This window comes from Bos indicus x Bos taurus, chromosome 17, assembly GCF_003369695.1.
Source record: "Bos indicus x Bos taurus breed Angus x Brahman F1 hybrid chromosome 17, Bos_hybrid_MaternalHap_v2.0, whole genome shotgun sequence".
Lineage (NCBI taxonomy): Eukaryota > Metazoa > Chordata > Mammalia > Artiodactyla > Bovidae > Bos > Bos indicus x Bos taurus.
In genome coordinates, this window is record NC_040092.1 from 27,413,651 (window position 1) to 27,432,305 (window position 18,655).

Consider the following 18,655-nt stretch of genomic DNA (forward strand, 5'->3'; position numbering starts at 1 on the left):
AGCTCCCATGGCCAAACTGGCAGAATTTGAACAAGGAACGTAAACTTATATTGCCTTGTAACTCAAAGTTTGAAATAAACACCATGAATTTATACTGATATTGAGTAAATAAATGGTGAAGGATATTCAAATCTCCAGTGCAGAAAAATCCCCAATAAAGTAAGTAGATCTCCCTCCTCAAGCAGGTGGACTTTTAAGTGTGGGCTGAGTCAGTGACTTCCTTCCAAGGAGGACAGTGTGGAAAGGAGGGAATGGTAACTGTACAGGAGAAACCCTCAGACACTGCCTGGCCAGGCAATCAAGGTCAACATCAAGTGATGAGTCATGCTGATGGGAGGTGTTCTGGCTGATGGGATGGGAGGGCACTTCATCTCTGTATACCCGTCACCCCAGGGTAATCATGAGAAAAACACGAGACAAATCCCAGCATGAGATGTCCCACAAAGCACCTGACCAGCGCTCCTCGAAACTATCCAGGTCATCAAAACTGTCCAGGTAATCAAAACAAGGAAAGGGAGAAACTCTGAGCCAAAATAAACCTAGGAGACACATATTTAAATGTAGTGTGGTCCCTGGAAGGGATCTGGGAACAGAAAAGGGACATTCGGGGCAAGTGAGGAAATCTGATGAAGTGTGGAATTCAGTTAAAAATGTATCCATGTGAAGTCAACTATACTCCAATAAAAAACTATTTTAGAAATTAATAACAATATCAGTTGCACCAAAAAATGCATCAATGTTCATTCATTGATAGTGACAAATGTACAATGTCAGTCACTGCAGAAGCTGGCTTGCAGTAGATGGAAACCATCTGTACCATCTTTGCAATAATTCTGTAAATCCAAAAGTGTTCTAAAATGTAAAGTGTATTAAAATTATATGAATACATACAGTGGGCACTGGGGTTGTGGAAAAAAGGGTGAAGATCCATGACCCTTGAAGTTCATTTCCAGCATGAAGTTGGATGTTGCCATGAGAACCCCAGTCCTGAAAGATCTGCTCATCTCCCCAAGGCAACCAAAGCACTCTCAGCACATTATACTTGTATGTGTGGTTATGCTTCGTTTACTTCCACCCCAAATGAGGTATGTGATGCTTGAAAGCATGGAGTATATAAAGGGATTCAGTAGGGGGACTTTCTTCTTTGTTACTTTGGCCACAAAGCCTCCTGATAGCCTCATTGGAGATAGTCAGGATGTAAACAAGTTTATACATATATATGGATGTATATCTATAGGGCTTTCCTGCTGGCTCAGATGGTAAAGAATCCACCTTCAATGCAGGAGACCCAGGTTCAATCCCTGAGCCATGAAGATCCCCTGGAGAAGAGAATGGCCACTCACTACAGTATCCTTGCCAGGAGGATCCCAAGGACAGAAAAGCCTGGTGGGCTACAGTCCATGGGGTTGCAAAGATTCAGACACGATTTGAGCAACTAACACACATACATGTGCATCTATACATACGGTTTGTCTACAAATGGTAACACATATATATTTGTATACTATACAACCTTCCTTTTCTCAATGAACAAAAATCTCAAAGATTCTTCTGCATTAGAACTACCTGGCCATCACTATGGTCCAAGCCTGCAGGGCATCCATGGTTCAGACGCCCACGATTCACTGAAGTGATTTCCTCTCTGCAGACATTTATCTCTGTCTTTTGTTAGAACAGACAAGCCTGCAGTGAACATCCTGGCACTGACATCCTTGTGCGCATCACAGCACTATTTTTAATGCCTGCTCAGAGAGCTGCGGGAATATTGCATGATCATTTATATAATGGATCCCTGTTTTTAAACATTTAGATTGCCTCCAATTTTTCCACCATTATAAATAGCATTGCTATGATCATAAATCTTCATACACACCCCAGAATATTTCCCTGGGATGAATTTCTAGAAGGAGGTGCTGAGTAAACAGGTTTTAACCTTAAAGCTGCTTCAAGTTCATTTCACAAGAGCTGAGTCAGGCCTGCTTTGTCTGGTGGTGCAGGCTGCACACTGCTGGGAGGTCTCAGAAGGAGCAGGAAGGAGCCCCTGGTCCACTCCTCAGGTATCCAGGTGTCCCCTGGAGCAGAGAGCTTTTTCTCATCTGCACAAAGCCACTGCAGATGCTAGCAGGGCTCTAGCTGAATTGTCCGAGTTTGAGGTCAGAGGAGCCTTCTGAGTGGAACCACCTGCCTGGGCGCCAGAGCCCCAGGGAGTGGGGTCAGTGCCAGCAACTGGTCTCATTTAGGTGGCCCTGCGCATCACCTGGGGTGAGGGGCAGTGAGATCTCCCTTCTATCAACAGCCCTGGGCCTGTTACCAGCAGCAGGCACGGAGTCCCCCACCGGTCCCCAGCTGAGCGATGCTTCCCTGGGTGCTGAGGGCTTGCCCATCCCCATAAATCACCCCACGTGGACTGTCCATGTCCTGTGGTCCTGAGAGCCTGTGGACCCCAGAATGGAGGGCAGGGCCTGGGCAGCAGAGCGATGGTGCTGGGGGCAGTGGGGAAGTCCCTGCCCCTGACACGGGGGTTGGATGGATGGGGCTGGGGGTGCTGCTGAGCTGTGGGGCCCCTGGTCATGACCAGCACAGCATGAGGTGTCAGAGTCCCGATAGCAAGCTATAGAAGGGAAATCAGGGTAGTAGGGAGATGCAGACAGACACTGTTTTGTGAAAACCCAGTCCCCGGGCTGGAGAGCCACCTCTGTCTCCAGGGGCCTGCTGGGGGTCACCCAGCACCTCTGCCATGAGGGTGGGTGTCTCAGCTGAACTCTCCCAAGGTTGTCATGATTATACTTTCTGGTAAAATCCTGGCAGAGAGGCAGCCTCCATCCACAGCAAATAACAGTAGTCACCTAGGAGCAATAGAGTGGATCTAAGTGGATGAAAATACACTTAGAGTAACCTCTTCTATGACGATGTTCCAGACAGGTTTGCAGGGTCTGAATGGAAGCAGCCCTTCCAGGCAACCCTGTGATGGGAGAGTCAGGACCATATTCACCGCAGAGGCAGCAGCAAGAGTTCGGGAGCTTCCAGCAGCCTTTGATTGCAGTTAATGCACTGACCTTGTTCGATTTCAAACCCCTGCTTGGTGCAAAAGCGGCTCTTCGGAGACAATGGGCTTTTAATGATCACCCTTGACCTTGTCAGCTCTGTGACTAAATTTACGAGAGAGAGAGAGAGAGAGAGAGAGAGAGAGAGAGAGAGAGAGAGAGAAACAGAGACAGGGACAGAGAGAGGGAGACAGAAGAAATGGCATCAGGACTGTCTTCTGGGAGGTGCAGGGCGGCCCTGCCAGGACCCTAGTCTCTAGTCCTGTGAGGTGGAGTCTGGGCAGGGGAGAAATTTGGCATTCTCCTTTTTCCTTCCTTTGCAAAGAGAGGAGGAACGAGAGCCAGAGGATGGGGGCGGAGAGAGGAAGAGAAACATCTCATGTCTGCTCCGGGGTCGGGAAGCACTGATCCCAGTGGGCACGTCCACGGGTACCCCTGATGGTGTCAGACCGGATCAGGGAGAGAGCAGGGCAGCTGGGCAGCTGGAAGGGTGGTGCTCATGACACAGTCAGCTGCCACCACCTCCCAACCCTCCCCGCCCTGTGGCTTTGAGCTCACCTGGCCCCTGACAATTGTTAGTGTTGAAATAACATGAATGAGTCTCTAAATGTGGTGAACAGGTACTGCCCCAAGTTCCCTAAGTGCCCAGCCTTCTGCCAGGCTCCCACATAGATCCCTCAGGACCCAGTGACTAAGGGGTTAATGCCTGGCGAGACTGAATCAGGGAGGGTTTGGGGAGGGACACACTGAGTCCCCAGGGAAAGCTACTCCCCAGCCCCACAACAGTGTTTCCACACCAGAATCACCAGAATGTGGCCAAACATTCCAGTTCTTTGAGAGTAGTTTCCCAATATGTAAATATTGCTTCAGACTTTTATGTACTTTTTTTTTTTTTTTGGCCAAACTATAAGGCATGCAGAATCTTAGCTCCCCGACCAGGGTGAAACCCATGCCCACCCCACCCGCCGGCCCCCAGCAGTGGAAGGCAGAGTTGTAAGCACTGGACCATCAGGAAGTTCCCAGATTTTAAAAAAAACCCTCTGTGGATCAAACTTGACCCATTCCAGACTGAATGCAGACCGTAGGCAGCAGGGAGAGCTTTTTGGTCCAAAACCCACCTATGTCTTCAGTTCATTTCAGTTCAGTCGCTCAGTCGTGTCTGACTCTTTACGACCCCATGAACCACAGCACACCAGGCCTCCCTGGCCATCACCAACTCCCAAAGTCCACCCAAACCCATGTCCATTGAGTTGGTGATGCCATCCAACCATCTCATCCTCTGTCATCCCCTTCTCCTGTCCTCAATCTTTCCCAGCATCAGGGTCTTTTCCAATGAGTTAGCTCTTCGCATCAGGTGGCCAAAGTATTGGAGTTTCCACTTCAACATTAGTCCTTCCAATGATCACCCAGGACTGATCTCCTTTAGGATGGACTGGTTGGATCTCCTTGCAGTCCAAGGGACTCTCAAGAGCCTTCTCCAACACCACAGTTTAAAAGCATCTGCACTCAGCTTTCTTTATAGTCCAACTCTCACATCCATACATGACCACTGGAAAAACCATAGCCTTGACTAGACGGACCTGTGTTGGCAAAGTAATGTCTCTGCTTTTTAATATGTTGTCTAGGTTGGTCATAACTTTCCTTCCAAGGAGTAAGCATCTTTTAATTTCATGGCTGCAATCACCATCTGCAGTGATTTTGGAAAATCACTGCAGAAAAATAAAGTCAGCCACTGTTTCCACTGTTTCCCCATCTATGGGTCATGAAGTGATGGTACCAGATGCCATGATCTTAGTTTTCTGAATGTTGAGCCGTCTGCTGCTGCTGCTGCTGCTGCTAAGTCACTTCAGTTGTGTCCAACTCTGTGTGACCCCCATAGACGGCAGCCCACCAGGCTCCGCCGTCCCTGGGATTCTCCAGGCAAGAATACTGGAGTGGGTTGCCATTTCCTTCTCCAATGCATGAAAGGGAAAAGTGAAAGTGAACTCGCTCAGTCAAGTCTGACTCTTAGTGACCCCATGGACTGCAGCCTATCAGGCTCCTCCGTCCATGGGATTTTCCAGACAAGGGGTTGAGCTGTCTACACCCCCTAAATTCTGCAGAGCTTCAGGACCCCTAAACCCACCAATTTTCATTTACATGGGGATTCAGACTTGGAAGCCCAGTGGAGCCAGGGCATTTGGGGACATTGCCCAGGGGGTGCTCAGGTGGGTTTTCTCCCTTTGACAATCCCCTCCCCCACTCATTCAGAAGACCCTGATTGGGCTCCCAGGGCCATGGGCAGGGCTGTGAAAAGCCCAGACAGGTTTACTCAGCACCTTGACAGAGTGAATGTGATCCCTGAGATTTAACTCTGGGAACACAACAGTGCCCCAGATACAGGAAACACTGTTTGTCACCATCATTTCTATGCTATTCACTCACCAACCATCATTTATATGCTAATCAGCCTCTCAAGCCTGTTGGACACCAGGTATTACTTGCCTCCATTTCTGTGTCTGGTCCCAGCACTGAAGTCACACCTCTGGGCTTCTTAAATCAGAACTTCCGGGTTTAGCCCACACCCCACTGCTTGTTACCACCTCAGAGTCTGCCAGTTTGGGTGCCCCGGCTGCCAGCCTCTTAGGCAGGAGGTAGATGGTTCCCACTAACCCCCCCTGACCCCAGGCCCTGGGAATCAGAAGGCAGAGGCCAGCTCTCTGTGGATTGGGCTCAGATTACGAAGACTGTCCGTGCACGTGCTGGCCTCACTGGCCTTTACTGGGTGAACACCTCCCTAACAGATCCTCCTAATGGCAAAACTACACAGCGCTGGTAGTGCGGGGGCAACAAATCCACCTGCCAATGCAGGAGACGCAGGTTTGAATCCTAGGCAGGGAACTAAGATCTCACTTCAAACCACGCCCACTGCTGTCTCTCTGAGATCAGATGCATCATCCAGCAAGGAGGCCCACTGGGAGGACATTTCTCTTCCTGGAGCCCCCAGAGGAGGCAGCCATGGTGGGGGTGAAACAGTCCCACTCCCTGAGGAAGCACATCCCTACAGGGCAATCCAAGGGGACAATTATGGGGCAGACGCTTGGGCTGTTCCAGGGGTCTGAGAAGCACTGACCCCCTCAGGGTCCCCCTGCCAGAGCCCCTTCATTAAAGCATGATTTGGCTGGCTCAAATCACATTTAAAAGCATGTAAAACAGAGATTGCAAAGTGGTGACCTGAAGGAGAGATGTTTGTTTGGCCAGCTTCTTCCGACTTTAAAAAGCAGCAAAAGAGGTTCACATAACACCCCAGACTTTTCACCTGCTCGTCAGCAGCCCTGGGCTAAGGTCCTCTTCAGCACTGTGGCATCCTCATTGGCGTCATATGCCTGACATGTTTCATATTCCAGATGCAGAGGCCAAGACTATTTGGAGATTGCTTTTTTAAATAAAATTTGTATTGGAGTATAATTGCTTTCCAACGTTTCTGCTGTATAACAGTGTGAATCAGCTCTATGTATACATATATCCCCTCCCTCTTGGGCCTCCCTCCCACCCTGCCATCCCACCCCTCTATGTCATCACAGAGCACTGAGCTGAGCTGCCTGTGCTCTTCAGCAGCTTCCCCCTGGCTGTCTCTCACACATGGTAGTGTATATGTCAATCCTAACCTCCAACTTGTCCCATCCTCCCATTCTTCCCATGTCCATGTGTCCATTCTCCATGTCTGCGTCTCTATTTCTGTTTTGCAAATAGGCTCATCTGTACCTTTTTCCTAGATTTCACATATATGTATTAATATATGATTATTTGTCTGTTTCTGACTTACTTCGCTCTGAATCATAGACTGTAGGTCTATCCACATCATTACAAATGACCTAATTTTGCTCCTTGTTATGGCTGAGTAATATTCTGTTGTATATATGTACCTGATTTTCTTTATCACTTCATCTGTCAGTGGACACTTGGCGGACTCTTAAAGAACCAGGTTGTTTTGGGGGTTTTAAGGGTTTGAGGCTTAGAAAAGATTTAATATGGGATAGATCAGTGAGTGGATAGCTGATTTGCCAAGACCACCTGCTCCTTGTGGAAGGAAATCCACTAAGAATTGGTCTCAGTGTCTCAGGGGAAAAAAACATTTTCCCACTTTGCTTCTGCCACTGATTTGGAGCAGAGTCTTGAGTGAAAGACAGGGTCTTTCAAGAATGACCCTGCATGAGGGCAGTTTAGTGCCACCATTTTCATTCTTTCAGGGCTCATTTGACAGGTGGCAAAGAATGTTACTTGACAACAGCATACTAAATGTTCTCATGCCTGTTTCACAAATCACCAGTGAGCCTGCAAACACTTTATACATTATGTCACGCCATGCTCTGCTGTGCTAAGTCGCTTCATGTCTGACTCTTTGCGACCCTATGGACTGTAGCCTACCAGGCTTCTCTATCCATGAGATTCTCCAGGCAAGAATACTGGAGTGAATTGCCATGCCCTCCTCCAGGGGATCTTCCCGACCCAGGGATCAAACCCCATCTCCTGCAGCTCCCACATTATAGGTGGATACTTTAGTAGTGAGCCACAGGGGAAGCCGGCTTGTACATTATGCATGCCCCAAAATTAACCCCACCACCACCACCACGGTGAGGGGCTGAATGCTGCCTGCAGTGTCCTGGGCTCAGAGTGCCATGGAGCAACTAAGCCCAAGGGCTACAACTACCCATGCTCCACAACAAAACAAGCTTCCACAATGAGAAGCCTGAGCACCACAACTAGAGAGTAGCCCCCAATCTCTGCAACCAGAGAGAAGCCTGTGCAGTCAGGGAGATCCAGCACAGTCAAAAATAAATACATAAATAAAATTTTTTTTTAAAAAAAGGAACTATGTCAGTATATCACAACATATGGAAAAGGCCATGATTTTTATATGAGCAAAAGATTTTAATAGGCACTTCACCAAAGAATATATCTGAATGGCTAAGTACATGAAAAGACACTCAATATTATTCATCATTAGGGAAAAGCAAACTAAAGCCATAATGAGGTACACACCCCCTAGAATGGCTGTGAAATCAAAACGATGGACTATGGAAAATGATGCAGCTATTTGGAAAACAGTTTGGCAGTTCCCCAAAAGTTAAATACAGAGTTACACATGTCTTCATTTCCCACTGCTGCTGTAACAAATGACCACAAATTCAGTGGCTTGAAACAACACAAATGTATTGTCTTACACCTCTGGAGGTCAGGAGTCTTAGAGGCTGAAACCCAGGTGCCAGCAGGGCTGGTTCCACCTGAAGTCTCCAGGGGAGACTCTGTTTCTTGCCTTCTTCTCTTCTAGAGGCGTTGGCATCCAATCTGCTTCCATGTTCAAGGCTGGCCCCCCTGACTCCCAACTCCCTCTTATGTGGACCCTTGTGACCACACTGAGCCCAAGTGGATGATCCGGGATAATCTACCTCAAGATCCTTAACTTAATCCCATCTGCAAAGCCTCTCTGGCCACGCTAGGCCACATTCACAGTGAATGTGTGGGTACTGACGCTGAGACACATCTAACAGGAAAGGTGAAATGGGTATTCCAGATAATGGCTGGGAGGCACGAGACAGCTCAGGGTCAACTGCCGACGGATTTCACACAGGAAACCACTTCCCTTCTTCCCGACTCTCACAGAGCACCTCAAGCTCTGACCCCAAATTTATCACAATGGCTCGATTCAGATGAAACAGTCCATGAATGATACCAAACAGTGAAACTGGAATACAACTTCAATGGATAAAATGATGACAGGTAACAATTTGGTCGAGGGTAAAACGGATATCCTCATTTTCTTTAAGATTTTTAAAGTAACATTTTTTTCTTAAAAGCTAATATGTGCATAACAGGAAACCAAAAAACAAAGGCATTCATATCACAGGCAGTTGACCGTCTGATGTATCCTTCTAGGTGTCATTTGCGTATTTTTGAAACTAAGAATCCATTTTTATGCAACTAAGATCACACAGTTATGTATCAGGCTGTCCCACACATCATGAATATTTACCATTTCAAAGTCCCAAAGCTATGAATATTCTGATAACCAAGAATATACTATATCAACTCAATCTGGAAGGAAAAAAAAAAAGCAATCCTGCCTTTCTTGGTGACAAAAATTTCAGAAAACACAAAAATGGCAACAGGCCTCTAAAGATACTAGCAGAGTTATGACTAAAATATTACATCCCCTTAACGTTCAATTAAAAATGAGACATAAAGCAACAGAGTACAAAAAGAATAATGCCTCCAAGAGGATTCATTATCTGATCTAAACTGTTAAAATGTTAGCAAAAAGGTACGTTTCCATTGAATTACTGAACAATGAACTCGTAGCAAAGCCAAGAGATGTGCACACATCCATAAAGTGAAGTCCCTCAGTCATGTCTGACTCTTTGCGACCCCATGGACTGTAACCTACCAGGTTCCTCCATCCATGGGATTTTCCAGGCAAGAGTACTGGAGTGGGTTGCCATTTGGTCATCATCAAAATACAAACATGAACACATCCACACACACCCCTCCCTTATACTTCCTTCTGCCCTCTGCCGCTAACCTAATAAACAAGTCCTGACATACATTTCTCAGAGACAGTTTAAGAATTCCATGTCCAAGATGTTGTTTGTTTTTTTTTTTTTAATCAATTACAACAAAGACAGTTGGGCTTCCAGGTGGCTCTAATGGTAAAGAACCTGCCTGCCATAAGAGACACGAGATGCAAGTTCAATCCCTGGGCTGGGAAAATCCCCTGGAAGAGGGCATGGCAACCCACTCTAGTATTCTTGCCTGGAGAATCCCATAGTCAGAGGAGCCTGGTGGGTTATAGTCCATAGGGTCACAAATGGTCGGACACACTTGAGGCAATGTAGCACACATTCACAACAAATACATTTACAAATTGGTTAATTTACTAGCTCAACTTATCATACATTGTCACCTCAGGACTTCTAACAAGCCAAGATGTTGCAAAATAAAGAATGAACCTTGTCCACAATAAACTAGGTACTTTACAAAAATGCAGGTAAGACCTAAAACTGTCTTCTAGATATGGACATATTAGCCAAGAGCCCTTTCCCTCAGTGTTCCTCTTACCCCTCCTCCAGCATTTCAGCAATGTACCAGACAACATCCAGCTCCAAGACACTCCCAGGAGACACAGCCCTTCCTAACAACAAAAGGACATCTCTAAAGGGGTTATTTTACTATCTCTGCTTTTAATGCACTTTGGGCATTGAAAAGAAAAGTGGGAAAGGGCTTCTCTGGTGGCTCAGACAGTAAAGAATCTGCCTGCAATACAGGAGACCAACGTTGGAACCCTAGGTTGGGAAGATCCCCTGGAGAAGGGAATGGAACCCACTCTAGTGTTCTTGCCTGGAGAATTCCATTGACAGAGGAAACAGCAGGCTACAGCCCATGGGGTTGCAACGAATCGGCAACAGGCCTCTAGATAAAGATATTGGCAAGAGTTATGATTAAAATACATTTCCTTAATGTTCAACTTTGGGCATTAGGACTTGCTTATTCTTTAATACACAGCAATATGAACTAAAATGCACAAACAGAACAATGGCTAGACAATCTGAACTTGTCTAAAGGCTAATGGGCCCTGAGAGCTTCTCTCTGCACTTCCTTCCCTGTCCCCCACTCCCACCCTCACCCCCAGTGAACAGCCAGCTTACTCTCCAAGACTCGCTTAACAAGTCCACTCCCCAAACATAACCATTCCTGTGAATTAACAAAATACATACTTAAAAGATGCTACTTTAACTCTCTACTTTCAAAATAGGCTGTGTACTTTTACACATCTAGAAAAGCTAGATGTTTCAAATAAGGACTTAAGTTTGTCCAGTATACATACACGTAGCAGCAATGAGTACACTGCACACAAAGGCTATCTAGTCCAAAGTGTCATCTAAATAGAACCACTCTAGCCAAGAACCACACCCCTTCTCATCTCTAGCAACCCAGTGGACAAATCTAATAAGCATCTGTAATGCTTAGAAGGGATTTTAACAACTTCACTTCCACCAGTTGTTTTCGGAATCTTTCCTATGAATTTTAATATAAAATGTACCCAATGTATTTATTTGCTATTTTTTGTCACACACTGGCAATCTCTTTATAGATGTTGTAAACTTGGACATTTATGCCTTATGTACAGCAATGAGATCAAACTAGTCAATCCTAAAGGAAATCAACCCTTGGAAGGACTGATGATGAAGCTGAAGCTCCAATACTTTGGCTACCTGATGCGAAAAGCTGACTCATTGGAAAAGACCCTGATGTTGGGAAAGACTGAAGGCAGGAGGAGACGACAGAGGATGAGACAGTTGGATGGCACCGACTCAGTGGACATGAGTTTGAGCAAGCTCCAGGAGATGGTGAAGGACAGGGAAGCCTGGTGTGCTGCAGTCCATGGGGTTGCAAAGAGTTGGACACAACTGAGCAACAATACTTCAGTTCAGTTCAGTCGCTCAGTTGTGTCCGACTCTTTGCAACCCCATGAATCACAGCACGCCAGGCCTCCCTGTCCATCACCAACTCCCAGAGTTCACTGAGACTCACGTCCATGGAGTCAGTGATGCCATCCAGCCATCTCATCCTCTGTCGTCCCCTTCTCATCCTGCCCCGAATCCTGCCCAGCATCAGGGTCTTTTCCAATGAGTCAACTCTTCGCATGAGGTGGCCAAAGTACTGGAGTTTCAGCTTTAGCATCATTCCTTCCAAAGAAATCCCAGGGCTGATCTCCTTCAGAATGGACTGGTTGGATCTCCTTGCAGTCCAAGGGACTCTCAAGAGTCTTCTCCAACACCACAGTTCAAAAGCATCAATTCTTCGGCGCTCATGTATACTATATACACAGGTATGTAAAACAAAATGCAGAGACACATAAGGGACAATGGTTAATCTTGCTTCACTATAAACATACTGGTATAAACGCCCTGGTACTTTCTTTTTCCCTGAACCAGCACAAATAAAATAATGTGTACTGCTCAGAGAGGTGGTTAAATCATTCCATTTCTTAAAAGACAGTAATTCATATGAATTTTTTAAAAAGGATATATCTACAAAATATATTATTTCATGACCTCTATTTTTAACATACTTTGTGCACTTTTAAACATCTAGAAAGACTAGATGTTTCAAATAAGATGTTTCAAGTAAGACTAGATGTTTCAAACTTAAGTTTATCCACTATACACACAGTAGTGTTGAATAAACTAGACACAGGTAACAATGGCTATATTCAAAAGTGTCCTCTACAAAGGAATATTCTAGTCTAGAATCTTTCATTTCTCCCAATTCCTCCTTTTCACCATCCAGCCAACAGTGGGCGGTAAACACAGGCACATATGTTACTTAGATGTGGTTTACAATTTCACTTCCAAAGGTCCTTTTCAGAAGACAGCCTTTCAATGAATTTTAACACAAAGTGTACAAAATGTGTTAGTTTACTAACCCTATTTTTGTCATTCACTGGCAATCTCTTTAATATCTAGAAACTAGATATTATAAAATTGGGACCCATTTCTCCAGTATATATACATCAAAGTTAAACGAAATACATTTAACATAAACGTTAAACTGAAATGTTCTAGTACACATCTTTTGCAATCTTCCCTCCCACCTCCCTCAACCCAATGAAAAAGAACAGAGTATACTGTTCAGACAAGAGGTTTAACAATTCCATTTCCAGTAAGTGGTGGATCTGTGCCATTCATAAATGAAGGTGACCACAGCCTCAGGTGTGATATGACCAAGTCACACAGCAAGGAACAAAGATTTATCCGTCCAGCGTGTTGACAGCAGGAATAGAGATCTCCCCTTACACATCTGAGCCAAGCAGCGGCCCAAGTAGGAAAGAAATATGAAGCTGTTTACAAAAGTGCTTCACTGTAACTGCGTAGAGGCTTTCACTCTGAAAATTAGATTTCAAAGAAATTTAGGAGAAAGGCTAAATCAAGAAATATACTAGGGAGTTACAGTTCAAGATGATGGGAGTAGAAGCACATGAGCTCATCTCCTGCGAGAGCACCAAATCACAACTAGCTGTTGAACAACCATCAACAGGAGGACACTGGGACCACCAAAAAAAAAAAAAAAGATACCACACGTCTAAAGACAAAAAAGAAGCTGCAGCGAGACAGTAGGAGGGGAACAATCATGATAAAATCAAATCCCATACCTGCCGGGTGGGTGGCCCACAAACTGGAGAATAATAATACCAAAGAAGTTCTTCTGCTGTTGTGAAGGTTGTGAACCCTATGTCAGGCCTCCCAGGCTGAGGATCTGACCAAAGGACTGGGAATCCCCAGGGAATCTGACCTTGAAGACCAGTGGGATTTGATTACAGGACTTCCATAGGACTGGGGGAAACAGAGATTCCAGCCTTGGAGGGCACAAACAAAATCTTGTGCACACCAAGACCGAGGAAAGGAGCAGCCACTCGACAGGAGACCGAACCAAAACTACCTGCTGGTATGGAGGGCTCCTGTGGAGGCGTGGGTCAGCCGGACTCACCACAGGGATGGGGGCACTGGCAGCAGCTGTCCTGGAAAGTCCCCATTGGCCTAAGCCCTCTTGGAGGTCACCATTAACCCTATCATAGAGCCCTTAAACCCAGGGCTGGGTCACCTCAGGCCAAACAACTACCAGGGAGGGAGCACACCACCACCAATCAGCAGATAATTGGATTAAAGCTTTAGTGAGCAAAATCCAGTTTTTCCCATCACCAGCCTCTTAGCCTCCTCCATCAGAGAGCAGACAGAAGCAAGAAGGATCATAATCCCACAGTGGCTACACATTACACAAAGTTAATCACAAGAAAAAGGTAGAAAGTTATGTCCCAGATAAAGGGACAAGATAAATCCCCAGGGGGAAAAAAAAAAAACAAAAACCTAAATGGAGAGAAGCAATCCTTCAGAAAAAGAATTCAGAATAATGATAGTGATGATCCAGGATCTTGGGAAAACAATGGAGAAGATGTAAGAAATGTTTACCAAAGACCTACAAGAACTAAAGAACAAACTAACTGAAATAAATACACTAGAAGCAATCAATAGCATGTACGAACTTCCACTTACTGCATCACTCTGCTTAAGCCCCCAAATTGTATGTAATTATTTTATATTGTTATAGGTTAATCATGTTCCCATTATGGCTTTCAACTGTAATCATTTTCTTTTTTGTCTGGCTACTGATTGTGAAATTTGATAACCATCTTTTGCTACTGTGATAATGTTAACTATTACCTAATCATGTTATATCATGATTGGTCAACAGAAAAATAATAGAATTCTATACCACCAAACTATCATAGTTTAATCTGTAATCACTTTTTAAAATCCAGATGCATAATCAGAATTATCAGATAATCAGAATTATCTTGGAGTTTTTTGAAAAATACAAATGCCCAAGTATTGGTTTTTTCCTCCAAAGCTTCAGATATGTTTCTGATGAGCAGCCATGTTTAAAAACAACTGGACTATATGAGGATCTTGTAATTTTACCTAGTTTGTTTCACTTTTTCTACTTCATATTCAGTGCTCTCACTTCATTTAGTTTGTTTTCCAATTTCTCTATCTCTTCTATGTTCTTTCTCAAGTTTTTATCAATTGTAGTAGAAAAGCTTTTGAATACATATATATAAATAGTATGTATAACATATATGTCTAGAAAACTTCTGAATTTTTGCCTAACTAAAAAATAAAGAGAACTCTTTACATTAAAAAAAAATTTTTAATAGTACTGGTGAAGAGAGATTAAAAAAATAAGAGATGTTTGTTTGTAGTCCAAGTTTTTGTTGTTATTTTTTGCTAAGAAATGCTTCTCTTCCTGAGGTTCCAAAGCTTCTGAAAATAACAAAATGGAAGGGATGGGGAAGAAATTCACTTGTGAACGGTTAAATATATGGTATCTTTAGTCTTTAAATAAAAACAAGATTCCGTCACCAACCCACACACTACTGTACTGCCACAACACTATATTTTTTTCCATCTTCAAACTAGGTTATAAAATATCCAGTTGAAGGAGACAAGCCCGGCTCACACTGTAGACAAGACGCCTTCATGTTGAGAACATAATAGCAGAGGTGGACTGGAAGGGCATTCTAACATTCAGTGTATAGCATGAGAAAGCATCCCCATAAGAAATATCCACTTACAAAATATTCCAACAGAACAGATTTATCTTTACATGTCTGTCTCCCCACCTTGATCATGAGCCTTTCAAAGACAGGGAACATCAACTCTCTTATTTCCAGTGCTGAGCACATTCGGCCTGGCAAGACAGTTGCCTTGATGGGTAGGAGCACAGGCCCTGGGGGCATGCAGCCAGAGATGTGTGACCTTGGACAAGTTAACGAACATCTCCAGGTAAGACTGAGATCACAGGACTTCTATCAAAGAATAGAATTCAACTGAGCAAACCTTAAAAGATCTCACTGGTTTATTCAATGATTCATATATCAGGTGGCATCCAAATTAACATACAGAAAGAAGCACCAAGAAGCTGTACAAAACAACTTTTATAGGGGACTTCCTTGGTGGTCCAGTGGTTAAGACTCCATGCTCCCAATGCAGGGGATCCGGGTTCAATCCCTTGTCAGGGAACTAGATCCCTGCATGCCACACCTTAAGACCCAGCACAGCCAAATATACATAACCTTTCATAGGTAGAAGGGAGCAAGAACAAGAAGTCATACTAGCCCCCAGACAGGTTGATTATTGCAAGATTACTCTCCTGGAGGAGGTGGCAAGGGTCTAAAAAGCAAGTCACCTAACTAGTGCTAACTAGTGTTTATCAGGTGAATCCTGATTTGCTGATTTAAGATTCCATTTCTAGGAGAGCCAAAACCATAATTAAATCAAGTCTTAGTCTGATGACTTAGCATCATCAACCCCATTTGGGGACTGTTGTCTTGTTTCTCACCGGGTCTCATGAGGACCAAATGGGTCCTACATGTGCTCGGGAAGGCACCTATCTGCCCTCATGACCACTGATGCCCTTCCATCCAGTGTCACAAGAGGCTTGGCCTGCAGGCTGAGCATACAGGCTTCCCAGCCCACTGGCTTCACCTCCGGACAACAAATGCTGTTTGGGTGCTGGAGGGCAGAGGCCGGTGTATTTGTCTGCTTCTCTGTTTTATCTGTATTTTCTTCCTGATTCTAGGTCTCCACTCAGCCCTTCTTTCACAAGCAAAGCAGGTACCCCACCCCAGCTCTGAGGAAGCAACCAACTCCAGCCTCCACGGTAGTGGGGGTGCTGGCTTGTTGGGCTCAGGGTTACCCCCACCTACCTGTTTTCAGCTCTTTCTAGACCTTTATTGGAGAAGGAAATGGCAATCCACTCCAGTATTCTTGCCTAGAGAATCCTGTGGACAGAGGAGCCTGGTGGGCTGCCGTCTATGGGGTCGCACAAAGTCGGACACGACTGAAGCGACTTAGCAGCAACAGCAGCGGACCTTTATACTAGCTCAGGGTATTAATTTCCCTCTGCAGAACCACCTTTGTTTTCTTAACTGAACCCGGATTCTTAACCACTGAACCACCAGCGTGCTCCATTTTAGCCTAATTTTGACTGAATTTTAGGATTGGAATCACAAAGGTACTATTTGCACGTTTCGGTCTTGCTTCCTTTGCTCAAAATTGTTTTCCATTCATCCAGTCTCTTGCTTGTAACTGCAGCTCATTCAGTTTCATTGTATATTCCACCGTGTATATAACTACACTACAATTTATTTGAGCATTCTGTTGTCGATGGACACTTGGGCTGCTTCCAGTCTGGGGCCATTCAAGAAGGATGCTATAAACACTTGCGTCCACGTCTCCTACAGCTTTCCGCGCATCACACGGAGGGTACCCATCAGGGTATCCACGGACAAATGCAACTGCAGGGTACAGATAAACACGTTGAACTTCATCGGAGTGACAGTCTCCAAAAGTAGTTGTACCAGTAAACTAAACAAATAAGAGTAAGAGACGAAACAAACCAAAGCAAAATCACCCCGCAAAAACAGGTCTCTACAAACGGAGTTCCCACCACTTTCCTCCCACACGGGTCCCCAGGACCAAAAAATCCGTCAAGGCAAGAGCCTTCGCATCTTACTAAGATCTCTGACAATTGCTGAGGAAACCTTCTGAGGTAGGCGAGACCAGGGTCATGACCCCCAGGACCAAGAGCTTCAGAAAAGCCATGCGACCTGCTCCCAAGGCACACCCTTGTCAACCTCCCGGGCCCCAGAATCCCCGGCCCAAAGCACTCGACGCAACGACCCATGGCCCCCCTGCCTCACGACCCCAAGACCCCCAAGCACTCGACTCCACGGTCCCCGAGCCCAGAGCACCCGACCCCAAACAGCCGACTCCACAACCCACGCCCCCGAGTAACCGACTCCACCGTGCTTCGGTCCCAGAGCTCCCGACCCCAGAACACTCAACCCCACGACCTCATGGCCCCACGGCCCCCAAGCACCCGACCCGACGGTCCCTGGCCCCAGAGTGCATGGTCCAGGGCCCAGCTGACAGAAAAGCCTCTCCCAGGAACCAAGGGCACCCGCCCCACCAAGCCGCGTACGCAGCCCACGAAGCACCCGCCCTCCTTCCGCAGGGCCGGGACGCGCCCGGGTGTAGGTAACGCACGATCCGAAGCCGCGCTTTCGCCACAGCTCTGGACTGCCGCTGCAGAAAATCCACACCAAAAACGCGCTTTCCTCTGATAACGGAAGTTCCTAAGGTGGCGGCACCTCCGAATGCGAAAAGCTAGAGTCAAATATTTTCTAGAGGCTCAAACGACGCGAGTGGATTAACTAATCAGTGGAATCTGCTCGCCGGAAGTAGGGCTGCACCTCGCCGGAAGTTGCGCTCCTCCATTTTATTGCCCGCAATGGCGGCAGTGTCTAGTTTGGGGCCGGGATGCGGCGCTCTTGACTGAGCGGGTAGGCCAAGCGGAGGCTTCAGGGACATCGGCCGCGGCGCAGAAGAAAACCAGCCTGGACGCCGAGGACGCTGTCATGTACGGCGCGAGCGGAGGCCGCACCAAAACCGAGAGGAAAAGCGGCGCGAAGGAGGAGACCGGGCCCGGCGGTGCCGGCGGTGGGGGGAACCGAGTGGAGCTGCTGGTCTTCGGCTATGCCTGCAAGCTGTTCCGAGACGATGAGAGGGCCCTGGCCCAGGAACAGGGACAACATCTCATCCCCTGGATGGGGGACCACAAGATCCTCATCGACAGGTCGGTTCCTCCCCCCACCCGCCGGTCCTCCCCTTCCCTCGCCCGCTTGATTTCGTCTGATGTTGACTTGATGGCCAGGACTGAAAGGGGGTTTTCTGGAGTCATCGGGGATCTGGGGGACACCCCTTCCCTGTCCCCACATCCCCCTGGTTTTGGGGGGGGAGGGGATGGTGAAACCTGCCCTAAGGCACTGGCTGGAGCTGCGTGCCGCGTCTGTCGCCGGAGGGATCGTCTCTGCTCCCGCAGCCCCTCACGACCCCTCACTCTTGTCGCTGGGTTGCAGTTGCCACTCCGGGCAGTGGAAGCTGCCCGGGCCCTGGGCCTCTCCTGACCGGCGCTCTGGGGCCCTCCGTGCGCCCACAGCTCCGTGTGGTGGGAGG

General features: G+C 46.5%; 1 protein-coding gene across 4 annotated transcripts in view; it reads left to right on the top strand.

Moving 5' to 3' along the window:
* Window positions 1–17,908: 17,908 nt before the first annotated feature.
* Window positions 17,909–18,655, top strand: part of SFSWAP (splicing factor SWAP) — an 81,019-nt gene continuing 80,272 nt past the window's right edge. For 2 of the 4 annotated variants that reach the window (XR_003515249.1, XM_027567072.1), the window contains exon 1: window positions 17,909–18,275. Coding sequence is in view for 3 of the 4 variants with exons in the window: in XM_027567072.1 (XP_027422873.1) it covers window positions 18,058–18,275 (218 nt within the window). In the remaining variant the exon portion in view is untranslated. The remainder of the gene's footprint in view (window positions 18,276–18,655) is intronic. The other 2 variants (XM_027567070.1, XM_027567071.1) reach the window with 2 other exon arrangements.